Source organism: Procambarus clarkii, chromosome 31 (genome assembly GCF_040958095.1).
Source record: "Procambarus clarkii isolate CNS0578487 chromosome 31, FALCON_Pclarkii_2.0, whole genome shotgun sequence".
Classification (NCBI taxonomy): domain Eukaryota; kingdom Metazoa; phylum Arthropoda; class Malacostraca; order Decapoda; family Cambaridae; genus Procambarus; species Procambarus clarkii.
The window spans coordinates 21610034-21637756 of record NC_091180.1 but is presented as its reverse complement, the minus strand read 5'-3'; the positions used below and the strand labels follow the sequence as shown (position 1 = coordinate 21637756).

The 27723-nt window shown below is 45.7% G+C and overlaps 2 protein-coding genes across 3 annotated transcripts in view; one reads left to right on the top strand and one right to left on the bottom strand.

The window, feature by feature from the left end:
* Positions 1–27723, top strand: part of LOC123758700 (uncharacterized) — a 132484-nt gene that overhangs the window by 16587 nt on the left and 88174 nt on the right. The window lies entirely within an intron of this gene.
* LOC123758710 (uncharacterized) lies at positions 12339–27463 on the bottom strand. Its single transcript, XM_045743285.2, has 7 exons — positions 27202–27463; positions 20028–20120; positions 19289–19409; positions 18749–18834; positions 17218–17343; positions 15818–15919; positions 12339–13487 (listed from the first exon to the last, which is right to left on the bottom strand). The coding sequence occupies exons 2-7, from the start codon at positions 20085–20087 to the stop codon at positions 13224–13226; spliced, it is 759 nt and encodes a 252-aa protein (XP_045599241.1). The 5' UTR covers positions 20088–20120; positions 27202–27463; the 3' UTR covers positions 12339–13223.

The window sequence follows — 27723 nt, the reverse complement described above, 5'->3', positions numbered from 1 at the left end:
GTGCCCTCGAGCAGTGGGTGTGGTCGTGTTGACTACTCCCTCGCGGGAAACGATAATTCACCGCTGAAAATGGCCTGTAACAAATTTAGACCTGCAGCCAGGACCAAATGTTACCCCTGCCAAGCACGTACCAAACTTTTAGTGAACTTAAGAAATCCGGGGAGCAACAAAAACCATTAGCGAGTAGATTCGTGTAAGGAATCCAAAATGACACGAAGGATTTTACATATTCATTGAACGATTCTCCTCCTCTTCTACCTTCTTGGATCTTAAGACGCACATTTCGCCTGGGAGAGAGAGAGACCTGCCCAGCGCCTGCCTTGGCCCCTGTTTCTCCTTCAAGTAGTCGAAATTCTTCAGCTCAACAATATGTTGAGCTCATGACCCCCTGACCTCAACATGATGTTGAAGCTATACCACCATAATAGGGTTCACGTGTTGATCATATGACCCCAGTAGATGCAACATATCCAGACATACTTCAGCTCGCCCACTGAGGCTTCTCTGATATATGAATATAACAGCCTATGTTATAGCTATACATGAAGGATTACCTCGACTCTTGACGCTCTCAAGGAGCAGCTGCCACTCCAACTAATCCTTGCACCTCCCGCCTGCGTCCTGCCTCGCTCGAATACCTAAAGCTTTTTTCTCATTATTATTTCAACCTCTTTGAATAATATTCCCGCATATACGTGTGTGTTTAAATTGTTCTGTATGGACGTGTGTGTATATCTTGTCCCATACACACACGTGTGTATCGTGTATAGCTAGTTATAGAGATTGTTCCATTTCATTAGCTATGTACTTACAATTAAATATCATATATCAATGGTAGGTCTTCTCGCTAATACATAGCTGTTTTATTGTATTACAAGGTCATAGGAAAGCTGTTGTTTATTATTATTATTATTCACAATACACTGCTTGTTCCTTAATCTCAAATGTCATTTATATACTGGAAACGAAACATAGATACAGTGCCGGGATTTCATAAGTTTTATCCCTAGTAATAAAATGGTTTGCAATTTCATGATGTCTTTTAGATTGATGTCTAAATGGCTCAATTTTATCACAGTTTAAGATGTAAAATGCTCCAGTGTGTGTCCCTGTCTTTGTCCACACACTTTACACTTTACTTCCTCTAGTCTATATCACTATACAAGCCCAACTGCCAGATACTTGTAGCCAAGTCTTATACGAGTTGTGAAAATAACCTTATTTTGACTCATTTCATTGTGATGAATAATGGACCTGCTAGTTCCTGTTTGAACTGTTCTACCTTCTTCAAATTCATTCAAGAGTTCTCGTTTAATGACACTTTTTAGGAGCTTATTTGATAACTGAAGATTACGTTCAATATTGTCTTTATATCAGTCTTAGCAATTGCATCAACTTTATCATGTTCCTGCAGGCCAATGTGAGAGGAGATCCCCAACATTTTGATAGTCACCCACTTAGTATGTATGCTTATATGTGGTACAAGGGACACACACACAAAGATATTTGTAGGAGAGAAACATAGTCTATTGATGTGTTATTAATCTTTAGTTTTTGTGGTCTACTTTTGCGATTACCAATTTGTCTTTTAAATACCTTAGTTTTAGCAGCGTTGATTACAAGACCAAGGCTCCCACAAGCTGTATGTATACAATTTAAAATTACTTTTCGTGGTGGGCTTTAGTATGTACAAGGGTGCCACCTGCCAATAGTGATGTTTGAAGCAATAGTTGGGATTGATTTTAATGAGGCATTGATTAGAACATTAAAGAAGATGGGATTTAATACTCCTCTTTGTGGGGTGCCTAGTTGCATTAATTGAGTTTCAATTTTAGTTTTCGGTAGGTACTCACCTAGTCCACTAGGTGAGTACTTTTGTAGCCTTGAAACAGTGCATCTCCAGGACTTCCGGTTGTCCGGTTGTGAGATAACCTCGTATCCATTGTAACAATTGTTCACCTATATACATTCTTGCTAGTTAATACAAACTCACTTCCCTGTCAGCAATATCAAAGGCTTTTTTCAAATAAAGAAATGTTGTGTACATGTGCCTTCTATCTCCACGACCAGTGACAAAGGTTGTGATACAGTTGTGTGCACTTTTGTCAAGTGTGAATCCACTGATGTCAGGTGACATGTGCTCTTGAACTCTATACAGTAATATATTAAGCATCATTGTCTCCCTCAGGTTTTACACATGCAACTGGTCGTGGTTAATTCCCAATATCATTAATCCATGCCAGAAATCTGTTATTCCAGGTGAGCGTGATCTTGAGGTACTGAAGCATTTCATCTGCAGTTGTGATGACCAATCCAGACACCAGAAGATAAGGAGACGACGACGTTTCGGTCCGTCCTGGACCATTAAGACGATTGTGAATCGACTTGATAATGGTTCAGGCTCCTCATCTTGTGGTGTGTGAGTTGGTCATCATATCTTCAGCCGCGTTATTGTGACTCATCATCTGCATTTCGGATAATCTTTTGTTTTTCATCATTTCTTACATTCTGTTGATAGTCTTCTAGTCTATCTCTTGCTACATAAGCATTTTTTGTGTATTTCTACTTCATCGGTAACCTAGCCGCTGCTGAGTCAGTAATATCACTCTAGGAAACAGCCCCCACGCAGCAGCACAGGAACTTACTCTTTCTGACAGATTTCCAAGGCAGGCTTCCCCCTCCGTCAGGAGGTTCGACAAGGGTGTGCGCGACGCTGCAGGAAAGAGGGGTAGGGAGGACGTTGACCCTCCGCCTGCGATCTCAGCCGTCGTGGTGGCCGAGATAACGCAGTTTACACACGTATTCACCCAAGTCCACGAAACAATGCGGAAACAGTTTGGCCCGCTTTATCTGCGTGCCCTTGCGCCTCTTCTTTACTGCTCTCTGGAGCACTTTGCGTCCGCTGCTGCGTCTTTGTGGATCCTATCGCTTCTGTCTGAATCACGTTTTCTTCTGTTTGAGTCATCTTTATCAAGTCAAGTTGAGGAGCTGATTGATTGATTGATGAAGATTGACCCACCCCAGAGGTGGCACGGGCATGAAGAGCCCCGTAAGTGCCAAGCAGCATCAGTAGCAGCCAGAAGTCCTTGTTTGATACCCCACTACAGCATCCCTATCTCAGGGATGCTGAGAGCTCTCAGGGGCTCTATTTGTTCCTACTCTTCGGTGCCTTTTTTTGTCTTCGTGTCCGTACCCGGGTGACCGCAGGCGACGGTGTGGAGGGTATCGTGGGAGATCCTCGACGATGCCCCGCGGTACGTCGATGGGCACTGGAGCATTTTGTACATTTGAGCGACCAGACTGTTCCGTCTGGCCATTTCTGAGAGCGGTGAATATTCCTGTGGTTGGCCAGAAGCCGCCAGGTGCAGTGTGGCCCTCTGTTGAGGAGTTCGTTGTTGTTGTTTCAGATTTAGCTACTCAGAACGAAATGTCCATGTAGCACGGGCTATGGTGAGCCCGTAATTGAGGAGTTCAGTTCCAGTTGCTTGTATATATGAAGACCGTGAGGTGAAGGTGGAAGGGGGGCAGGGGAGGTGATGGTGGAGAGAGAGAGAGAGGGGGGGGTGAAAGGTGGAGAGTGGGGGATGGAGGGGGGGAGGGGGGGGAGGTGAGACATGAGGTGGACTAAGTTACTATATTAAGTATTGATGAGTTTGAGTTGGTAAGTTTGGTGGCAGTTGACCTGTTTAACTAACTACCCAATTCACAACCTGCTCAACTACTTGTTCAATGAACTGTTCAACTACCTTTTCCTTTACCTGTTCTACCAATTGTTCAACTATCGGTTCGACTTCCTTTGTCTCTGCCTGTTCATCAACCTGTTCTACTACTTCAATAGTCTTTTCAAATACCTGTTCATGTTCATCAACATGATCAACAACCAGTTCAACACATGTTCGCCTACCAGTTATTCTGTTAATAACATGAGCAAGTTGCCAGTTTTAGGCAGGTGCCTGCTTGGTCTAAGCGGGTGACTGCTTGTTCTAAGCGGGTGACTGCTTGTTCTAAGCAGGCACCTGCTTGGTTTAGGCCGCTGGCAGTAGTGTCGGGGTGAAGGGCAGGAAGCAGGGAGGCCAAGGGCGGCCCGCCACAGACCTTCAAGTACTACTTCACTCTCAATGTTTTCCTGTCATTACCAGAGCACTTGTCTGTGTGTGTTTATGTTGGCCTGTATGGTGTTTGGTCTCTCTCTCTCTCTGTCTCTCTCTCTCTCTGTCTCTCTGTCTCTCTCTCTGTCTCTCTCTCTGTCTCTCTCTGCCTCTCTCTGCCTCTCTCTCTCTCTCTCTCTCTCTCTCTCTCTCTCTCTCTCTCTCTCTCTCTCTCTCCGACACTTCTTACCTGTGTGTGTGTATTTGTTTAATATTTATTAATTGTGTCTGCAGAATCTAGCTCTTAGCCCTTAGACTCCGCCTTTCTATCTCTCCCCTCCTAGCAACGGTATCTCTCCCCTCCTAGCAACGGTATCTCTCCCCTCCTAGCAACGGTATCTCTCCCCTCCTAGCAACGGTATCTCTCCCATCCTAGCAACGGTATCTCTCCCATTCTAGCAACGGTATCTCTCCCATCCTAGCAACTATCAAAATCCAGCGAATCACAGCGTTCAATCTCAGGAATATTGTCCATCCAAGTGCCCTTATCTGCAATTGATTCTCAACCTTCTACCCTCTCCTTCTAGCCGTGTCTACCCTTTCCATCCTTCCATCCATCCCTTCCCCCCATTCCATCGCCCAGACATCTGTCCCCGCGGAAGTTAATCTTAGGGGGCCGGACAGGAAGCGTCAACAGTGACGTCACATCCCTTGCGGGAAGTGTGACGTCATTACTTGGAAAGTTTCCGGATGATGCCCCGCTTTCCTCTCGCGCCGGGGCGGGGGGAGGGGGGGGCGGCGGACCTTGACAACAGCTTGACAACGGCTTGACAACGGCTTGACAACGGTGAGAGAAAACCCCAGTATACAAGACTACTCTTGTGGGGTGTGTCCTACGGAAGCTGGTAGACGGTAGACGAGGCAGGTCAGTAGACAGTAGACGAGGCAGGTTAGTAGACAGTAGACGAGGCAGGTCAGTAGACAGGGCACAAGTAATCAAACAGGAGACGACGGAAGAGTAACACAACAAAGAAATATAAAATTAGTCTTAAAAATATAAAAAAAAAATAAAAACAGTTTTTTTCTGGCGCTAACTATTCCAGGCGGTTATGTCGTTGTGGCCCGCAGAGCCCGCTCCTAGCCCCCGTCACCTGTCCTGTCCCGTAACACGTCGTATTTCGACGTAAAGGTCTCCAACGTCAATATACGACGTCCTAAATGTCACAGCGACTCCCAAAATTGACGTGATATCCCGTTTTCTATCCCTGGGTCTTCTGTTTCTATAAAACTAATCTGTGACGTAGTTCTGGGGGCTATGACGTCACTACTATGGCGTGTCTCGTGATGACGTCACACTCGGTACAGCATGAGGAAGCCCCGCCCACCTTCGTACCTCGCTGCCAGGCGACACGATGCTGGCAACATATCGGATCGAAAAAAGCAGAAGTCATCCCCATTATGTCGTGAATGACATCCCATTATGTCACTACCGATGTATATGAGGATGGTGGACTATGATTTGTGAAATATTTTGAAGTTGTTGTTAAGCAAGTGAATTAGCGCCACAGCAGCTCAAATGGCGCTGGAATGTGTATTTAGTGGAAGCTTAATAAAATTATAGAGGTGACTCTACTGTTTCATGGCTCCAAAAAATTAAAAAAAGGCCAAAAAAGATGCCGTTGTACGTCATCGCTGCGCTTTATACAAACCTGTTACATATTCTATGCTAATTGAAATATTTAGTTTTATTTACAGTACGGGTGGTGTGTGACGTCACCGCTCTAATTCTGGGGACCATTTTGGATACTGTCCGCGGCTATGTACTGCTACAGGTGTGTTCACCTAGTTGTGCTTGCGGGGGGGGGGTGGGGGGGTTGAGCTTTGCTCTTTCGGCCCGCCTCTCAACTGTCAACTAACTACTTTTCTTAGTTTACTAACTAAAGTAACTTTACTAACTTTTACTACTAAAAGTTTACTAACTTTTTTTTTCCTCCACACACACACACACACACACACACACACACACACACACACACACACACACACACACACACACACACACACACACACACACACAAACACACACTACAGGGGCCTGGTAGCCTAGTGAATAGCACGCAGGACTCGTATTTCTGTGGCGCGGGTTCGATTCCCGCACCAAGCAGAAACAAATAGGCAAACTTTCTTTCACCCTAAATGCCCCTGTTACCTAGCAGTAAATAGGTACCTTGGAGTTAGTCAGCTGTCACGGGTTGCTTCCTTACATTATATATATATATATATATATATATCCATACAAACAATAAACAATATAAGTGTAGAGGGAAACACGTATATGGGGACTGGGACCTATAGACAAGAGCTCCTGTAATGTGTAAAGTGGCACTTTAGTGCACCACCTGAGCCTTGAGCACAGTGGGCTGGGGCGACGTTTACCTCATCTACGGCAACAATTACAGACCACTTGGCTGCTTCTCCGAGTAATCAACTCCAATGAGACTAACCTTCCAAGGTGCTGCCGGGGGGGGGGGGGGGGGGGGGACCAGGTGATGAGCTGGAAATCTTATTGTTAAGCTCATCATATAATATCATTTGAAGCATTAAAAATTGTGTTTATCACTGATAAAATCATTTTGAGGCACTGAGATGACTGGAACCGGCGTTCTGGTGATTCCCGGACACCTGTTATACACCCACCCAGCCACGATATGACACGAGCCAATCAACCCGAACCTCTACTGAATTAAATGAACAAATCCACAAGGGCCGTGACGAGGATTCGAACCTGCGTCCGGGAGCATCCCAGACACTGCCTTAATCGACTGAGCTACTGAATAACTTGCTTGTGCTCTACTGAATTCGCTGGGAGGATTGTACTGGGGCCCAACCAGGATTTTTACGCTTCGCCCTCCTACATGTTGGCTTGCGGGTAATGGTGTTCATGCCCTCACTCTGTCATCCATCAGATCACAAGGAAATCCCATGTATAATGTAATGGAGTCACTGAAAAATAGATTATGAAATGTAGAAGAACGTAATCATTGTCATGCTTCATTGTATCATAATTGTATCTATCTTATCTCCCCTTCACCTGTCTCCCCCCTCACCTGTCTTCCCCTCAACTGTCCCCCCCCCTCGCCTGCCCCCCCCCCCACTCACCTGATTGATACACAGGTCCATTAAGCACTTGACCTCGTCCTTATAACTTGCTATCATTTGCATTATATATAAATTAACTTCTAGTTGGTATTCCTGGCTCTGATTTCATCATTGTGTTGCTACGACACACACACATGATCAACATTGCAAAAGTCATGTGTATAATTGATCTATTTGTAGGAACATTTGGAAGTCACATGTGATTAGACTTTGTTAATGGGATAATAATCATATATGTCATATATGATTTATGTGCTAGAATCGGCTTTTGGAAGAGTCATGTATGATCTGTCATTGTATATGAGACTTTGTAGAAGTCATATGTGATTTGGTTGTTTATACTAGACAACAAATGCCTAATAGTTAAAAATAGATTCATTAATATATATATATATATATATATATATATATATATATATATATATATATATATATATATATATATATACATAGAATGTTAGAATACAGGAAATTGCAGAATGTTCAGTTGTAGATTCTTAACCATCTTCCACTCACCTGTAATCCCTTTTTCATCCCTGGATTTATATCTTCTTGTTTGGACAAATTGAAACTACTTAAATCTTAGTCTATTGCATGCAGTTCTATTTTGTCTTGTTTATTGAGAATTGTATATAAATTATTTTTAGACCCCCCCCCCCCACCTTGATCTATTTGTATATTGGTCACTTTATCCAATATCCTGATTATTCCCAGGTAATGTATTTTTGTTTTTGTCTGGTTGGTGAAGATTAGGGTTAAGTTAGTTATGCTTTCAATCCCACTCATGAGGTTATCCTGACTCTTCCACTCATGAGGTTATCCTGCTCTCCCACTTATATATTTATCCAGACACTTCCATATTTTCACTTGATGCTTGTTATCATCGAGTTAGCAGTATATAGGTAATTGGCAGTTAGACAACTGTTATAAGCTGCTCCACGGCAGTTAGACGGGATGTTTGTGTGTGGGGGGGGGGGAGAGGGAGAGATAAGTCGCGAGTTATATTAAACAACACACGGTAAGAGGCGGGGTCCAAGAGCTAACAGTTCGATGTTCTAGGCACAAATAGGTAAATCAAGTTCAAGTATGTTTATTGAGACAAGAAAAAATACATCTCTAAGGGATGGTAACTATTTCAAAGGAAATAGGTAAACACACATGCACACACACTCACATAGTAGTAGCAGTGCCCCCTGGAACTGCTTCCTGCACTAGTGGGGAAGGTGGGTGGAAATGGATATAGGAAAGTGAGCTTCAAGGTAATGTACTCAAACATCGATGGGATTACCAACAAAGCAAGTGAACTGGTAGAAAGGGCGCAGGAAAAAAACCCAGATGTAGTAGGACTCGCAGAAACAAAATTGTCAGGAGTCATAACAAATGCTGTGTTTCCAAAGGACTATCATATAGTAAGGGAAGGGAGAGGAGGTGGAGTGGCCCTGCTGATAGGGAAGGACTAGAGCTTTGAAGAGATGGAAATTCCGGGCTGCGACGGATTCAGAGACTACATAACAGGAACTATGGCAATGGCAACACAAGACAAAGTTAGAGAAGATTCAAAGGTATGTCACCAGACTGGTCCCGGAACTGAGAGTCCCTGGAAAGCAGAGGAGTAAGGGAAGATATGATAACCACCTCCAAAATCTCAGGGGAATTGACAGAGTGGACAAAGACAAAGTCTTTAGCATGGGTAGAACGCGAATTAGGGGGACACAGGTGGAAATTGAGTACTCAAATGAGCCACAGAGACATTAGAAAGAATTTTTTCAGTGTCAGAGTAGTTAACAGATGGAATGCACTAGGAAGTGATGTGGTGGAGGCTGACTCAAATTCAAATGTAGATATAATAGAGCCCAGTAGGCTCAGGAACCCGTACACCAGATGATTGACGATTGAGAGGCGGGATTGATCCAGAACTCAACCCCCCGCAAGCACAGCTAGGTAAATACACACACACACACACACACACACACACACACACACACACACACACACACACACACACACACACACACACCGCCAGCAAGGAACAACGGCGAATTTTCCGCGTAGACCGATGTCAGTGTTGCTAAGCGTGGCTTTGCTTCCGGCAGCACCAACACCACCATTTGCTGCCCGCGACACGCAGCCGGTGTCTGCACGCGCGCGCACACACACACACACACACACACACACACACACACACACACACACACACACACACACACACACTGATGAAGGCGTGTCAGTACTCCTCAGTATGGGTCTATTTATGTTCATTATATAAATTATTATTCTCATACATGTGAGGCCAGTCGCATCAAGCAACGAATTTGAAGGATCGTTACTACTGCCATTTTTATCATCCCTTCAAAAAAATCCCACTTAAGATTTTCCAGCTCAAATTTTTTTATGTGTTTGTACTAAAGGTTCTGGATTCACCAGAGTTGAAATTTTCCGAGAGTAAGTGAAAATAAAGAGGATGCGAACCAGAGACCCTACACACACACCTGTGAAGATGGAGGCTTCCAGGGCCCCGTCTTCGACCATTGTCAAGTCATGTGAGGAGAACAGAGTGGAGCAGAAAGTTAATATGTGAGATAAGAACGTGAGGAGAATGGCCAGAAGGTAAGAAGTATATCATATATGGGTCCACTGGAAGAGAGCGACGAGAAATGAAGACGAAATAGATAGCAATAAAGAGAAAGGAGAGAGAGCCAAGAGAATCTAAGTCTAAGTCAGATCACGTTGAAGAAAGTTGGAACATATAGGAGTGTACTGAGCAAGGGGTCTGTAGCAACCAAGCCAGGACTAAGGTTCATGTTGGGCATGTTGTGGATCACAGCTCATACAACATGTCGGCGTCTGTGAAGAGCACTGGCAAGAATGATTATTTTAGAAGAAGACAAATCTATGGGATGATTAGTCCCTAATATGACAGAAGAGAGCATTGTTTGTGTCTGCAGACTTAACACTTCTTTTGTGTTCCTCAAGTCTGTCATATAATATACGGTCAGTTCCCCCAAAGTATTGGAGAGGACAAGACGAACAGGAAATTAAATAAAACACCAGCAGCATTGGAAGCAGGAGCAGCAGTGTGAAGCATTATTATTAATCATAGTCGCTCGCAAAATTGATGGACTGTCCTGTTTACTGTTCGTTGGTCCTTGGTTCGGTGAGTTTCTGGCAATTTAGTTCATAACTCTTGATGTACTAAATGTACTAAAGAGAGAGAGAGAGCCTGATTAGATCACCGGTGGTTGATGTAATCAAGCATCAATATGATTCATCTCTTTCTGTGCCAAGGCAGTGTAGTCATCAGCCCCTGATAATACAAGCAGACACCAAGCGGGATTAGTCATACACCAAGGTCACTTGGCCACTTCACCATTCATACACAAAGTACATCTAAATATACGCCTAATTTGTCCATTATTAAACCGAGATCAGTTAGTGCTCGTCCAGATCTATTTGTTTAAACGCCAAACTTAGTCACGAACCATTCTGATCTAATCTTACACTAAGCTGATCTAATCCTACACCATTCTGATCTAATCATTCACTAAGCTGATCTAATTATACACATTTGAGTGTATTTATGGTAACGTTAGGAGAGGTGTGGGGTGTGGACTTGAGTATTAAGAGTGCCGGCTGCATGTGTGTAGTCACAGCCCCGCTCCTGTGCCAGGTAAGTCCACTACGGGCTCACCATAGCCCGTGCTACTTGGAACTTTTGTTCTCAGTAACTGAATCTAAACCAACATCATCATATGTGGTGACTTACGGGCTATTCATGCCCGTGCCACCTCTTGGGTGGCTCAATCTTCACCAATGAACGTCTTGTGACGTCTGGCGATACAACTGATTGATTGATTGATAAAGATTAAGCCACCCAAGAGGTGGCACGGGCATGAATAGCCCGTAAGTGGTACAATTTTTTTTTTCTCAGTAAATACAACTCGTCTCCAGCACGTCTCCAAGACGATACAACTCGTCTCCAGCACATCTTATGTGTCCCGGGAGACTGGAAGAGCAGCAGCAGGAGATGGCTGAGTGAGGAAGAGAAATGGAGAGGGGAAGGAGGTCCAGTGGAGACGGGCATGAGGAACAGGAGGAGCTTGAGGGAAGGGCAGGAAGAAGGGATAGAATAAGGAAGAGATGGAAAGGGTTGAGGGATGTTGTTGTTTCAGATTTAGCTACTCAGAACGAAGTGTCCATGTAGCACGGGCTATGGTGAGCCCGTAGGGGTCGAGGGAGATGGGTGTCATGTTTATAGTGCCATAAATCCCCCTTTTTTATTTAGTTAAACATAATTACTTTAGTTTACCTTCTTGTAATTGCCGAGGTCTTCCTCGACAGTCTAGTGGACTCAGGGTTAAAACAGGCCTCGAGATTACGAGCAACATGATAGCATTCAATTAAAATTCCACGATTTTTGTGTATAATTCGTTTATTTAAAAAATACATTAGTAAATTCATTAATTACATAATACACAAATTCTCTCCGTAGACTCCTTGGTAACATTGATCAATGTTCTCCATGTAACGCGGCTCACAACACACAAACGTGTGCAGAAATCAACAAAAAATTCTTTGATGAACTATTTTTCCAAATAGTTCACAAACACATGTACAGCCACTAAATAAACAAAACAAAAATAACATTTGTCCATAAAATGTTCTCCAAATATACAAAAAGTTATAAATAAATATACATGAATATAATATTTACAATGTTCTTTGACTTAGTCCTTTACCGTAGCGCGTCACTAGACGCTTCGAGGCGCAGCTCGGGGGGGGGGGGGCGGGGACCTATTGCGCAGGAGGGACATCTGAAGCGGAGGTGGACCTCTGACGGAGGTCCACCTCCAGGTGGCTCTGGGTGGAGGCCCAAAGGGTGGCTCTGATGGCCACCCGTTGGGTTCGTTAGGGTCCACAAGCCCTAAACATGCCCTTTACCCCCTGAGATATTCCAGTAAGCCAGCTTTCCACCACTAGTTACTCTGGGGAAAGTTGCTGTGACATTCCTCTATACTGTGTTCAGGAGTAGCTGTGAAGTGTTGAGTTTAGGGCACTATTTTGTTGGTGTCTTTGGCACATAATACCCAGGTCTTATGTCTCTCTCTCTCTCTCTCTCTCTCTCTGTCTCTCTCTGTCTCTCTCTCTCTCTCTCTCTCTCTCTGTCTCTCTCTCTGTCTCTCTCTCTCTCTCTCTCTCTCTCTCTCTCTCTCTCTCTCTCTCTCTCTCTCTCTCTCTCTCTCTCTCTCTCTTTATAGAGTTGATACAATAAAATAACATACATAAGAGATAATATAATAAATGCTTCATGTCTTTCTAAAATAATGCCGAGTCTTTAGGGGACTTTGTACAGTGCAGAGAGACAGAAATGGCAGCCTTCAGAGTCTCTCTCTCACTCTATCTCTTTCTCTGTCTCCCGCTCGCAGCCTCCACTCTACCGTCAGAGAGGCTAGCAAAGCAGAGTTGGATGGTGTGACAGCCTCGTTAGGTACCTGACAAGAGGGGTAGTACGCTTTCCACCCTAATGAGCTACGCACAGAGGGATGGTGGAAGGTAATTGACGGGGGAAAACTCAGTTACATGCTTTTAACGCCAAAGTGAAATCTGGTTTGGTGAGTGGATTAACACATCGTGCATGGGACGCTTCGCCTTTTGGGTACTGACGCAGAGAAACGAGATTTTTTGTGTAGTTCAGATGATGATCTGGTGAGTTTCCTGGCTGTCTCGACTCGGGCTTGTCATCGTGCGAGTATCAGAAAATGTGTCTGACCTCCCGTGACTAATATTGCCATGTCTGAGGAAGTGATTAGGCACATACAGCTTATCTTAAACCGTAACTGTATAACTTAGAACATAGATACTTTCACCATGTCCTAACCCTGCCGCTGGACAGGGGAGGCACTTATGGTAGGTGCCAGAAATCATATTTGGAAGCATTTACACGCCAAAAGGGTGACCCTCACCCGACCTGGGTTCGCCTTAGACGGCGGTATGCGGGCTGACCTCTGCCCAGCTCTTTTTATCGAGGCTGGTATTGGAGCCGGGGAGGGGCAGCTTGCTGGTGCTGTCGGCGAGGCCGTGGTTGGTGAAGTGACGGTCCGTGCCCGCTCGCATGGTCGACGTGGCATCGTCATCGTCATCGTCGCCGTAGTTACTGAGAGGTGGCGCTGTTGCTCGTCCGTGCTTCTTCAGCTTGGGGCTCTTGTGCAGACTCCTCCTGCTGCGAGTTCGCTCCTCAGCCACCTGCAGGAGGGAGGAGATGGGTCAAGATGAGAACATCGCGAGGAAGGAGCAGCAGGGAGAAGGAAGAACAACGGTGCCATGTGACACACAACCAATAATGGAGGAAAGTGACACCCGCGAAGGTTTTCCACTCAGGAGGAGGAACATAAAAATACCGTCTGAGGTACAGAAAAGGATTATAATGTGAACGTTTACAGACAGACCGACAGCAACACACAACTGCATTAGGTGACCAAAATCATCTAGGTTTTACCATACAAAAACAAATAGTGAGTACACGTACACACACATACACACACACACACACACAAACACAACCACAACCTGCACACTGTACAACCTGTACACACACAACCAACCCAATGGCAACCTGTACACCGGTTGATTGACATTTGAGAGGCGGGACCAAAGAGCCAAAGCTCAACCCCCGCAAGCACAAATAGGCGAGTACGTACACACACACACACACACACACACACACACACACACACACACACACACACACACACACTCACACACACACACACACACACACACACACACTCACACACCTGCGGTACCAACCATTTCTTGGTTGACAAATGGAATGCATTAAGAAGTGTTGTGGTGGAGGCTGTTGCCATGTCTGTGAACATTTACAGTTCCATATGTAGATATGACAGAGCCCAGTAGGCTCGTGAATCTGTACACCAGTTGATTGACAGTTGAGATGCGGGACCAAAGAGCCAGAGCTCAACCCCCGCAAGCACAACTAGGTGAGTACATCAGACCTGAGACACATCAGACCTGAGACACATCAGCGTGTACCAGTGAGAGAGTGAGGGACAACACCTCACCCCCACTACACTGCTGAGAGAATTACCGGATTGTCATAAAAATTCTGAGAAAATCTGGGACAATATTCGTAAGAATATCTGCAAAATACCCGAGGGTGGAGGATATTTAGGAGAATATCGGAAGACTATCGGAGAGAATATATTACACCGACCTTGTCAAGGCAGTAAGGGAAGGGAACTATCAGGCTGAAAGCGCCAAGCCATTACGACTATATAGCACTTGGAAGGGGTCAGGATAAGGGTTTGGGATGGGATGGGGGGGGGGGATGGAAGTCATTATCAAGGTAACATAGACAAGGAGACCTTCAGGACGTCGAGCGCTCTCTTGAGATCTTAACGTAAATAAGACAAATGTCAACTATGCAAAAAGCCCAGAGACCAGCGACGAAACCTTATAATCGCAACGTTGAAAGAAAGAACATATGGGGAGACATGATAACAACATACATGATCTTTAGGGGGAACTGCCAGAGAGGAGAGCGAGAGATCATGCTCAAGAGATGCCAGAAGTGGAGGCCAGAGACACTCCCGAACACAAGAGAGATATCAGGAGAGTTTGTTTAGACAAAAAGAGTCAGAAACAAGTGTCAAGAGCCACGAGAAGAGGTCCTAGAGAAGCATCAGGCATGAGACTCTTTCTAATAACGTTCCAAATGCTGGAATGGTGGGGCTTGAGAGCTAAGGCTTGACCCTCAGAGCACATATACGTGAGTTCATCTAGGTTAGAACAAACGCACACATATGCAAATTATACAGTGGGTAAACACAGTTAAAAATTAAGACACAAGAGCTTAAACTAGACAAATTGGAAGAATGATCGAACAAGTGGTTAATAGAGTTTAACTAAAGACACGTGCAATATAACGAAACTGAATGTTGGGAAGGAGGAGATCTGACACAAGGCACCACACAGAAAAGGAAACCATATTGGAATCGAACAGAGAAAAGGACATTGGATTTCACATTACACACTACCGGTCATCAGAAGTTAATACCAACATAATATCACCAGCTGTATATGCGGACCTCACCACCCTAACAACTGCCTTTATATAGGACTTTCAACAGGAAGTGTTACAGGACTGTCACATATGTGGGACACACCATGATATATGCAACACCAGTGTGGAATCCTTATCTTGTTAAATAGTAAAGCCGGTGATAGCTTAGAGGTATTTCACCAGACTAGTCCCGGAGATGAGAGGTACGAGTTAAGAGGAAAGGCTGATATCAAATTAAATCCCCCCAAATTAAACCAATAATAAAACATACAGTACATAGAAGTCAAACAATTTAGCACTGGTGGGACTCGAACGAGCGTGCGTGGAAGGGACCCAAGTAGCCAAATATACCCCCGAGATCCCCTGGAAAATGTACAGAATTAATATAATGAACAAATAGAAAGGGTATTATGGAGCTCGCTAAGCTCTTAAACCTGTTTATTGAAGGCTGAGAGGCGGGACCAAGGAGGTGGAGCTCAACCCCAAGACTGACCTTGTAGGTGAAGATGCCGGCGATGATGCAGAAGATGACGGTGATGATGAGTTGGGCGATGCTGAGGGTGATCCCTGCCACCAGGAACTGTTGCTCGAAGTACTGCAAGATGAGCAGGGGGAGGGGGGGGGGGGGGTGTTATTACTTGTTGCATACTAAACTTCTCACCAACACCACACACTAAACATCTCACTAACACCACTCACTAAACATCTTACTACCACCACACACTAAACTTCTCACCAACACCACACACTAAACTTCTCACTAACACCACACACTAAACATCACACTAACACCACACACTAAACATCACACTAACACCACACACTAAACATCTCACTAACACCACACACTAAACATCTCACTAACACCACACACTAAACATCACACTAACACCACACACTAAACATCACACTAACACCACACACTAAACATCACACTAACACCACACACTAAACATCACACTAACACCACACACTAAACATCTCACTAACACCACACACTAAACATCTCACTAACACCACACACTAAACATCACACCAACACCACTCACTAAACATCACACCAACACCACACACTAAACATCACACTAAACACCACACACTAAACATCACACTAAACACCACACACTAAACATCACACTAAACACCACACACTAAACATCTCACTAAACACCACACACTAAACATCACACTAAACACCACACACTAAACACCACACACTAAACATCACACACTAAACATCCTACTCCTTCATATACAACATTTAAGAACCTGCTTTAACCCAAATTATTATCGTGCTGCAATTATTTAGTATTTTCAATATTTTTCTCGTTCGTGTGACCTTTCTCTCCTTCACTCTGTCCTCTTACTCTTCTCTCTCTCCCTCACTCTCTCCTCTCACTCTTCTCTCCTCTCACTCTTCTCTCTCTCCCTCACTCTCTCCTCTCACTCTTCTCTCCTCTCACTCTTCTCTAAATAATTTTTTATTTGATTGATGTTACTGCTGTTATTATAATCTTAGAAACTGTATATAAAATCAGTTATTCCTACTAAAGCTCGCCCGGTGTTTACAAACAAAGAGCAAGTCTCGAGCACGTGGGAAGACAACTGTTGGAAAGGAAATTTCCAAGATTGTTTACAAACAAAAAATCAGCTGATGGGGGAGGGGGGGGGGGGGAGGGGTGAACGCTTGTCTTCAACGTTCCTAACAGTTGACGACAAAAAAAATAGATTGTGGATTGCCAATTTTTCCCTTAAGAAACAAGCAAAGGGGGTGGGGGGGGGAGGAGTTGTAGGTCTACCTCAGGCTGGTGGGGGGGAGGAGGGGGTAGGGGGTTGTAGGCCTACCTCAGGCTGGTGGGGGGGGGAGGAGGGGGTAGGGGTTTGTAGGCCTACCTCAGGCTGGTAGGTGATGTGCTGGAAGCTGATCCGTCGCACCATCCACGAACTGATGTAGAAGACATTGATGCCCATGGAGCCGAAGGCCTTGATGAGCCAGAACCATGTGAGCCACGGCTTGTGCTGCGGGAGACCAGGCAGGTTAATGGTGTGGTGGTTATGGGGGTTTATGTGGTGGGGGTTGGGGTGTGTGTGGTGGGGGTGGGGGTGTGTGTGGTGGGGGTGGGGGTGTGTGTGGTGGGGGTGGGTGTGTGTGTGGTGGGGGTGGGGGTGTGTGTGGTGGGGGTGGGGGTGTGTGTGGTGGGGGTTGGGGTGTGTGTGGTGGGGGTGTGTGTGGTGGGGGTTGGGGTGTGTGTGGTGGGGGTTGGGGTGTGTGTGGTGGGGGTTGGGGTGTGTGTGGTGGGGGTTGGGGTGTGTGTGGTGGGGGTTGGGGTGTGTGTGGTGGGGGTTGGGGTGTGTGTGGTGGGGGTTGGGGTGTGTGTGGTGGGGGTTGGGGTGTGTGTGGTGGGGGTGGGGGTGTGTGTGTGGTGGGGGTCGGGGGGTTTGTGGGATTAGTGGGTGGGTTTTTTCTGTGGGGGTTAATTGGAAAATGTAGGAACATATTAGTCGAAAAATAAACTTGCATTTAGAAAATCTTAGTGAGACAGAAAGATAGACTGATAGAGAGAGAGAGAGAGAGAGAGAGACAGACACAAAGAGACAAGAGACACCAGCCCATCATCACAACACAACAGTCTACTCAAAGAGGAACTAAAAACCGTCGAGAAAGTCAGCCCAGCGTCACGAGGCGGAACTCCCGACAAAACCCACAAGCGAAGGTTTCCGTCGCTGGCTCTAAACCCACCTTCAGAAGCCCCCCTACCCCCCCCCCCCCCACCCTACCCCCCTCCACCCCACCCCCCTACCCCCCCCCCCTTCCAAGGCATCATTGATGGCCGCGAAAAAAGGTGTAACGGAGGTGGTTACGTGTTATTTACACAAGCAGGTGGCGCTGAAATACCTCTGTTGTCACGGCCCCGAGAGTGCCTTAATACGACACCTGTGCCATAAACCACAGTGCCAGCTGGCAGGTCAAGCCTGGCGAAGGATCGGCGGCGGGATCCAGAGGGCTAACGGGGGTGGTCAGGACCGCCAGGCGAACATAAGCCAGTACTGGCGTTACCTTGAGGGTATAGCCACACATCGGCACCAAGACCTCGACAGTACCCGATCAATTCATGTAGCAGGCGATGAGTCACAATAACGTGGCTAAAGTATGTTGACCAGACCACACACTAGAAGGTGAAGGGACGACGACGTTTCGGTCCGTCCTGGACCATTCTCAAGTCGATTCTCAATTCTTCATGTTGCTTGCAACTTTTGTAATATTATACCACAATATCGTATCAGCTTAGACCGTATACATAGATTTTAGCTTGGTATACAGCAGAGAGGGAGAGAGAGTGTGTGAGAGAAAAGAGAGAGAGGGAGAGAGTGTGTGAGGGAATAGAGAGAGAGAGAGGGAGCGAGAGAGCACAACATATCTCACCTTGACCAGAGCGATGATGTAGATAATGTCAAAGAGAGGAGTCACGCCCCCCTCGCCCAGACCGATGTAAGTGCGGAACGTAAACACTGAAACAAGAGTAAACATAAATATTTTGATATAAAGTAAACAAAAAATAAAAATCATACAGCGTAAACAAAATAACAATTTGTATGATGTAAATCAACTGACCTAGAGAGCTGTGTGATTGGAAATATCTTCGTGAATTTGTTTAGTTGTCACAGATCAATGTAAATCTAGGTATATATATATACACCTTGGTCCTATAGCATTAGGGCCATAGTCATCATTCCAGTAAAGGTACTTGTGTCTGCTTGCGCAAATACACGATATATACAGGTATACAGAGCCATCTGATCGCATACTTATACAGCCTTCTCCCCATCAGACACACACACACACACACACACACACACACACACACCCACCCACACACACACACCCACCCACCCACACCCACCCACACACACACACACACACACACACACACACACACACACACACATCGTAGAGTTTACTTACGCTGTTCGTAGATGTAGATCTTGTTCTGGCAATATGCGATATCCAGCTCTCTGGGACACAAGTAGAAGTAGAAGGAGATGAAGCGGTAGCCGTAGAAGCCCACCGTGCACAGCCCGTGAATCTGTGGGCACAACACGGGTCAGAGGCGCTCAAGTGCTCAACCACAACACCACAACAACAACAACGCAAGTTGAAGCATCAATCACTAGAGATCTGTACAGCCGGAAGCAAGATTTGGAAAAACAATAGAATATGAAAGTCTCCCTGAGATGTTTAGCTAGGGTCAGACAGGGGTCACACACACACACACACACTCACACACACACACACACACACACACTCACACACACACACACACACACACACACACACACACACACACACACACAGGTGTCACTGGGAATAGCCTGGGGGCCAGATTCACGAAGCAATTACGCAAGTACTTACGAACATGTACATCTGTCCTCAATCTTTGACGGCTTTGGTTCCGTTCATTAAACAGTTTGCAGGCATGAAAACGTCCCAATCAACTGGTGCTATTGTTATAAACAGCCTCCTGGTGCTTCGGAGCTCACTAACTGTTTAATAATTGTAAACAAAGCCGCCAAAGATTGAGAAAAGACGTACAAGTTCGTAAGTGTAGGCGTAACTGCTTCGTGAATCTGGCCCCAGGTCTCTGGCAGCGCTTGGCCCCAGACCTGACTCTCAGCATAACCTCCCAACAAGACAGGACACTCACAATGTCGACAATAGCGAGGAAGATGCCGCAGCCGACCACTGTCCTGATGGAGCAAGCCATCCCTCGGGAGTGTCCTTCACGCTCTCTGATCTCCTGTAACACAGTGAAAAACATTCACAAGTTGGAAAAAAAGGTACAATACACAAATTGTTTAAGAGGGGGGAGAGATCGGTGTGTGTGTGTGTGTGTGTGTGTGTGTGTGTGTGTGTGTGTGTGTGTGTGTGTGTGTGTGTGTGTAGCACTCAAATGAGTTATGAAGATGGACAAATAGAAGAAGGGAGGGAAGGAGAAAGGGCGATAAGTAGAAGGGGGGAGGAGGAGGACTAAAGCTGCAGACCGTGAAAGTATCATCAACGAGGCGAAGATGGCAGCTGGGAACATCCTGGAGAGCAGCCTGGAGTGAAGGAGGATGAGGGAGGGTAGGACGTGGGAGGGAGGGTAGGTGGGAGGGAGCCAGGAATTGATGGAGGTCAGGCGTATGGAGGAGGGAGGAAAAACAAGATGGAGGGGCGTTGGCATCAGTGGTAGCATTGTGTTGACTGTATAACTACTTGTCCCCCCGGGGGAATATTGGGAACTATCCACATAACACAGTATATATACAACATTTACATAACAGCAAAGTAATATTTAGTTAATTAAATTATCCAAAGGCACAAATCGCAGCATCTAGACGTTATTAAGCAAACCTAACTTAACACCATGGGTACACTATGGGCAGCATGGGTACACTATGGGCAGCATGGGTATACGAGGGGCAGCATGGGTACACTATGGGCAGCATGGGTATACGAGGGGCAGCATGGGTAAACTAGGGGGCAGCATGGGTAAACTAGGGGGGCAGCATGGGTACACTAGGGGGCAGCATGGGTACACTAGGGGGCAGCATGGGTACACTAGGGGGCAGCATGGGTACACTAGGGGGCAGCATGGGTACACTAGGGGGCAGCATGGGTACACTAGGGGGGCAGCATGGGTACACAAGGGGGCAGCATGGGTACACTATGGGCATCATGGGTACACTAGGGGGCAGTGAACTATCACTTTGCCTTCAGAAACTTAAGTCCCAACTTGACTGGCAAATGGCAAAAGTCTAAAATCTCCCCTCAAAAGTTAGTCCACAAGGGCATGGACAGGTGATTAAGTTCCCACACGGTTATTAAATACAAGTCACTTCACCACAAATTATAAATTGAAAATAAGATAATAACACCGAAGTAACACCACCCACACATAGCCCCCTTATGGTTAAGACGAGTATGTTGTTAATGACGGACAGTAATAAAGGAATCTTTCAACCTAAGAACACTTAGGTTGATGTGTACTCCTCTAGGCGTTAAGTCAGTCACGTTCTTGGGTTTGGTTGGTACGTGACCGGCGCTGAAATAGCTCAGTAACTACAGATAAAAATAACTGAGTCAAGGTAATTCGAAACATGGAGTATATAATGTCATATGCGGGCAAGAGATGGCGCTGGCGACAGAAAAAGCACTCAAGCTGCCATGTCTCGGTTACTGTTCTTTCTATATATTTACTCTGTGTTCTCGCTTGTGTGTGTTGGTGAACGGGACAGTGTTCCGTGTTCTAAATGTGATTGTTCATATCTTGACACAGTCCGTCCTCCAAACAAAGACCCAAAAATGATTCCATAAACCCGCCAAATGTTTATAAATGAAAAACGGTTTACACACGACTCACAACTGATGAAGTTCGAACACTTCCGGAACAAGTGCTTCACTGACGACTTTTGTTCAAACCACAACGCTGTAAATGCTTCACCCACGTACTACAAATAATCGCCAACAGAACCTAAACACATGACCTAATCTAACCTAACCTATGCCTATATATGCACAATATGCGCATATATTATAATATTAATTTATATTTGAGAACATTCTCGTTATGAATGAACAGCATGTAAAAATTTATGAATGCGTCTGTGGGGGTCGACCACTGGATGTAATGATATAATAGACTTGAGTCGAGGACGGGTTATATCTTGACAAGTGCTGGCATATCAAGGTGAGTGTTCTGCAATTGAGTGGGGTTATGGCTGTATTTGTATTGACTGTATCTGTAATGGCTGATTTTCTAATAACTGTATTGAGTTTATTATAAAATATTTTGTGACAACTGATGTATCAATATAAAGACAATGTATTGATCGAAACATCGCACTCGCCGACGCCTCGCACTGTGTGTGTACTCACCTAGCTGTACTTGCGGGGGGTTGAGCTCTGGCTCTTTGGTCCCGCCTCTCAACTGTCAATCAATTGGTGTACAGATTCCTGAGCCTACTGGGCTGTGTCATATCTACATTTGAAACTGTGTATGGAGTCAGCCTCCACCACATCACTGCCTAATGCATTCTATCTGTTAACTACTCTTGACGCTGAAAAAGTTCTTTCTAACTCATTTGTGGCTCATTTGGGTACTCAGTTTTCACCTGTGTTGCCTTGTTCACGTACCACCCGTGATAAACAGTTTATCTTCCATGTCAATTCATCTGAGAATTGTGTAGATAGTGATCATGTCTCTTGTTATTCTTCTGTCTTCCAGTGTCGTGAGGTTCAGTTCCAGCAATCTTTCCTCATAGCTCATTCCTCTCAGCTCGAGGACTAGCCTGGTGGCATACCTCTGAACCTTTTCAAACTTCGTTTTGTGTTTGACTAGATATGGACTCCATGCTGGAGCTGCATACTCAAGGATTGGTCGGTCCAGTATGTGCGTGTGTGTGTGTGCATGCGCACGCCTTCCTGCCTGCTTGAGTTGCATGTCATTGTGTTATTTTAAGCCCATGACGTTATTGTTCTTGAACTTGATGAACTGTTGCTAATGAAAACATCAACAGAGAGGACAAGCATCTGGCCTATTGTGGCCAGTGTTAATGTCTCGTGTAGAGGGACTAAAAGTAGACGGGTCTCGTGTAGAGGGGGCTAAAGGGCTCTAAGTTGCGATTGAAGCTGTAAAGTTTCCAGTGTAGTGTCCGCTTGAAGGCGATCAACACTGTTTAAGTAATCACTTAAATCAAGTAAGATCCAGCACCGGGAGCTGACTGGATGAATCTGGTCGACGCGCCTCTTGAGAAATGTATCGACAGCTTAACTTCCATTTCAATAGAGTATTGGGCTACGACGTGATGTTAGTAGTCAAGATGATGCTTCTTGATGATGTTAATGATTAAGATGATGCTTCTTGATGATGTTAATGATGCTTCTTGATGATGAATATGACGACTTTACGTAATTAGAATGACTGATAACTATGATAATAAACTACACCTGTGTGAATGACTCTTAACGCTTAAATTGCTGAATTCAACTACACCTTAAGGTACACAGGTCCACGTAACTGTCTCCAGAGATCTTCATAACTGCGTAAATCTGTTCTTGATGACGGCAGGAACCCAACTGTTCCAGCGGCCGCTATATAACGAGGTATAGCGGCCACTATACTAGATATAACGGCCGCTGTACTACGGAATACGTATTACACTACTAGCGAAGTGTGTGAGAGTACGCAGGCTTGCGTATGGGCGCTGTTGGCTTGAGACGTTCTTCAATACGCATTCTCCTCATTGTCATCAAATCTATGAATACGTTACTTCCTCACCAGTCTCCTAGACATTCATTCTTCCTCACTCTCGCTACTCACAACCTCCCTCACTCTCGCTACTCACAACCTCCCTCACTCTCGCTACTCACAATCTCCCTCACTCTCGCTACTCACAATCTCCCTCACTCTCGCTACTCACAACCTCCCTCACTCTCGCTACTCACAACCTCCCTCACTCTCGCTACTCACAACCTCCCTCACTCTCGCTACTCACAACCTCCCTCACTCTCGCTACTCACAACCTCCCTCACTCTCGCTACTCACAACCTCCCTCACTCTCGCTACTCACAACCTCCCTCACTCTCGCTACTCACAACCTCCCTCACTCTCGCTACTCACAACCTCCCTCACTCTCGCTACTCACAACCTCCCTCACTCTCGCTACTCACAACCTCCCTCACTCTCGCTACTCACAACCTCCCTCACTCTCGCTACTCACAACCTCCCTCACTCTCGCTACTCACAACCTCCCTCACTCTCGCTACTCACAACCTCCCTCACTCTCCCTACTCACAACCTCCCTCACTCTCGCTACTCACAACCTCCCTCACTCTCCCTACTCACAACCTCCCTCACTCTCCCTACTCACAACCTCCCTCACTGCCCTTGCTGTGCAGGAAAGAAATGAGAGAGACCTCATCCTTGAGGAGAAAAATCAAGCCGTTGGGAACAATGCTGTGAGTGTAATGTTTGTCATTGTCTTCCCTTCCCGTCAGTGTCTCTCCCTGTCACGCTGTCTCTTCCGTGTTCCTGTCTATGTCTCCTGTGGTCATTGTCTCTCCTGTGAGCCTGTCTATCTCTTCTGTCCTCTTTCTGGCTGTCTGGTGATCTTATTCTCTGTCTCTCCTTTGATCATTCTGTCTTATGATGCCGACTTTCTCTATAGTGTTTAAAGCTCACTCCTTATGATCCTGTCTTAGAACTTGTCTTGCCTCTCTCTTTGTCTCTGTCTGTCTGTCTGTCTTTCTGTCTCTCTCTCTCTCTCTCTCTCTCTCTCTCTCTCTCTCTCTCTCTCTCTCTCTCTCTCTCTCTCTCTCTCTCTCTCTCTCTCTCTCTCTCTCTCTCTCTCTCTCTCCCTCCCTCTCTCCCTCTCTCCCTCTCCTCCCCCCCCCTATGTGTTCCTGTGATCGCATGTATGGAAGCTGTTAATCCTCGTTTCCCTACTTTCGAAAATTAAAAAAAAAATAAATAACTGTTCAGCGTCAGAGACTTATAACACTGGAGGTCAAATCACAGGAGGCCGTCCAGCTCAGGAAGACAATAACGCAGGTGAACACATTTCTCCAGCGAGTGCAGCAATAGTGAGTTAGAGATGGTAGATATGAACTCCGCGACTACAGTACAGTACTGAGCCGCCCGATGGCCGGCTTTCACCAGCATATTAGATCCACCAGCTCCACACCATAATCACCGCCGCCCTCCCATCCACCTGGAATCTCGACCCCCTTTGAAAGTTTCAGATTTTGGTGAAAATTGGGAGTGCGGGTTGTGTACACGCTCACTGCGCATGCGCAATGCGCACATACGCCTATTGCGAACATACGCCCATTGCGCACATACGCCCACTGCGCACACACGCACACTGCGCACACACGCACACAGCGCACACAGCGCACGCACGCACACAGCGCACGCACGCACACAGCGCACGCACACTGCACACACCGCACGCACACTGCACACACCGCACCCACACTGCACACACACACACACACACACGCTCACTACACACACGCACACTGCGCGCACACACGCCCAATACCTACGTTAACTGCTTCACGCTTACAGATAACACCGCGATATAAAAATCTGAACTATTAAAGACTATTTGAATGTCAAACTTCCCGTCTTTGAAAACTATATTTCATTTATTAGAGTTGATGAATAACTCAATTGGGAAAACACTCGCCTGGCGTTCCGCGAGCGCTTTGTCATGGGTTCGTATCCTGGCCGGGGAGGATTTACTGGGCGCAAATCCTTAACTGTAGCCTCTGTTTAACCCAACAGTAAAATGTGTACTTGGTTGTAACAACGATTCTTCGCGGCAGGGGATCGTATTCCAGGGACCTGCCCGAAACGCTACGCGTACAAGTGGCTGTACAAGAATGTAACAACTCTTGTATATATCTCAAATGATGAATAACACGTAACGACCAAACTGACATCAAATCATTCCTCTCAAAACACTTTTAATTCCAATAAAATATGAGAGTGTAGCTCCCACACTTGCGTACACTAGCGTCACTACGCATCTCTCAACACGTCCATGGTGCCTAACAGTGCGTAGGGAATATGTGTATAAAATAAGCGTATTTAAAGTACAAAGTGGTTGCCCATGGAACTCTTGTATAATAAATATATTCGTGGCATAAAAACAGTTCTTTTCTTGTTGGAAGCGCAATTATCTACGCAAGTACCAAAGTTAATTTTCTGGAACTGCTGCTACCGTAGATAAACAGTAGAAGGGTGCTAAAGAAACTGTATTTTAAACTCCAGACTAAACAAAAAGTGAAAATCAGCCCCGAACATTCTCCATGTCATGTGAAGTTCAGTCACCAAGAACGGTAATGTGTTTGAGGTTACTTGTCACTGAAGCTACAGTGAAACTTCATAGAGGAAACTACAGCAGTCAGAGATTACAAGACAAAGTGGCAGTCGCAAATACAGTTACTACAGTTCTTGTATTCTAGTAGCCATTTACGACTGTATTCATAATGTATACTTGCTGTAGGAGTAAGTGTATATAGTGAGAGTAGGTTCATCTCACTCCAAGGAGTTATACTGTAGTGTTTGTTTAAATTAATGTTGCTAAAGTCACGTCAAATACTTTTTAAAGTGTAAAATAAGACACTACCATAACCCGCTACTTTTAAACGCACGGATGGTACACTGTGTGTTCTCTGCATGATGGGGGAATGTATTCCAAGTTCATTTCATTATCGCTATCACACTTAAATCACAGACTGTCATCAGCATTCAGTAAGACCACAAGCACAATGTTCCTCACTCAGTCACCAGTCAGTCGACCTGTGTAACTGCCGTGTTAGGTCGACTGTTTCCTCAGCTTCAATGTTTCCTTAACAAATAAATTCACAAAATTCAGAAACTCTGATGCACCACGAACCAAGACTCAGTATTATCGTGTACATCACTGAGGTAAACTTCACTATCATGTCGCTTGATGCAGTGAAGTCGCCGCTGGTTGTAGGTGATCAGTGAATGTAAGTGCGACACCAGTCACTGCTGCAGTAACTGCGGCCAGACACCGCAAGAAGGCTGTCACTCTTGAGCAGTGACAAGTCCGTCATCACACACCATCATCTCGTTCATCACAGAAGACGATGAAACAGTTTTGCATAAATCACTCAAAACAGGTTCCCTTTTTTGTTTAACAATTCCTGAGCTAGGTATGAGGCAGGCCTGGAGGAGCAGTAGACCATCCCGCGGGCCTTCAGCTCACTACCAAGTCCACAGTCGAAGTCCAAATCACCTAAGCTCATAGAAAACAAAACAAAAATCACCATAAACGCACGTTGAAGTCCATCAATGAACCCACCTGTCGTTTGAATCAATTAATCGGATGAAGGTTGTGTCAGGCCTGTGCCCTCGTGTCGGGGGCGCTCCGGTGCGTCGAGGGGCTCCCAGCTATAGACTACAACTACCCCACACACTCTCACACGCGTGCACACGGCTACTGAGACGCTCCGACCATACGGTGGAGCGGCGTCGGCTAGAGTGGTTGCCTCACGCGGCCTCCCGCACGCTTAATACCTCTCCCCAGGCGGAAACTAGCGACGTTAGTCACTTATTCCGAGGACGCGGTTTGGAAACGTCAAAACTCCGAATAGGTGACGGGGTAGGGGGGGGGGAGTTGTAACGTACGGACCGGTTGTAGGTTGAGATTGTTTGTTTCTGTTGTGTTAATGAATGAAGTTGCGCAACGGGCGGGGTCGTGATTGTGCGCGGACAGATCTGTGAGTTAGATCAGCGGGTTATGCTGGGGTCGCCTCCGTGGTGGTGCTCCTTACGGCTCACCACGCCCACTACTTCTTCACCCAGCAAGTCAAGATTTTATTCT

What these genes read in the sequence shown, in the direction of transcription:
- LOC123758710 (XM_045743285.2), bottom strand. Translation starts at nt 20,087, where the DNA reads ATGGCTTGCTCCATCAGGACAGTGGTCGGCTGCGGCATCTTCCTCGCT. An exon ending in TCCTCGCTATTGTCGACATT is followed by an intron (nt 19,410 to 20,027) that starts GTGAGTGTCCTG and finishes TTGTGCCCACAG; the next exon opens with ATTCACGGGCTGTGCACGGT. An exon ending in GATCTACATCTACGAACAGC is followed by an intron (nt 18,835 to 19,288) that starts GTAAGTAAACTC and finishes CTCTTGTTTCAG; the next exon opens with TGTTTACGTTCCGCACTTAC.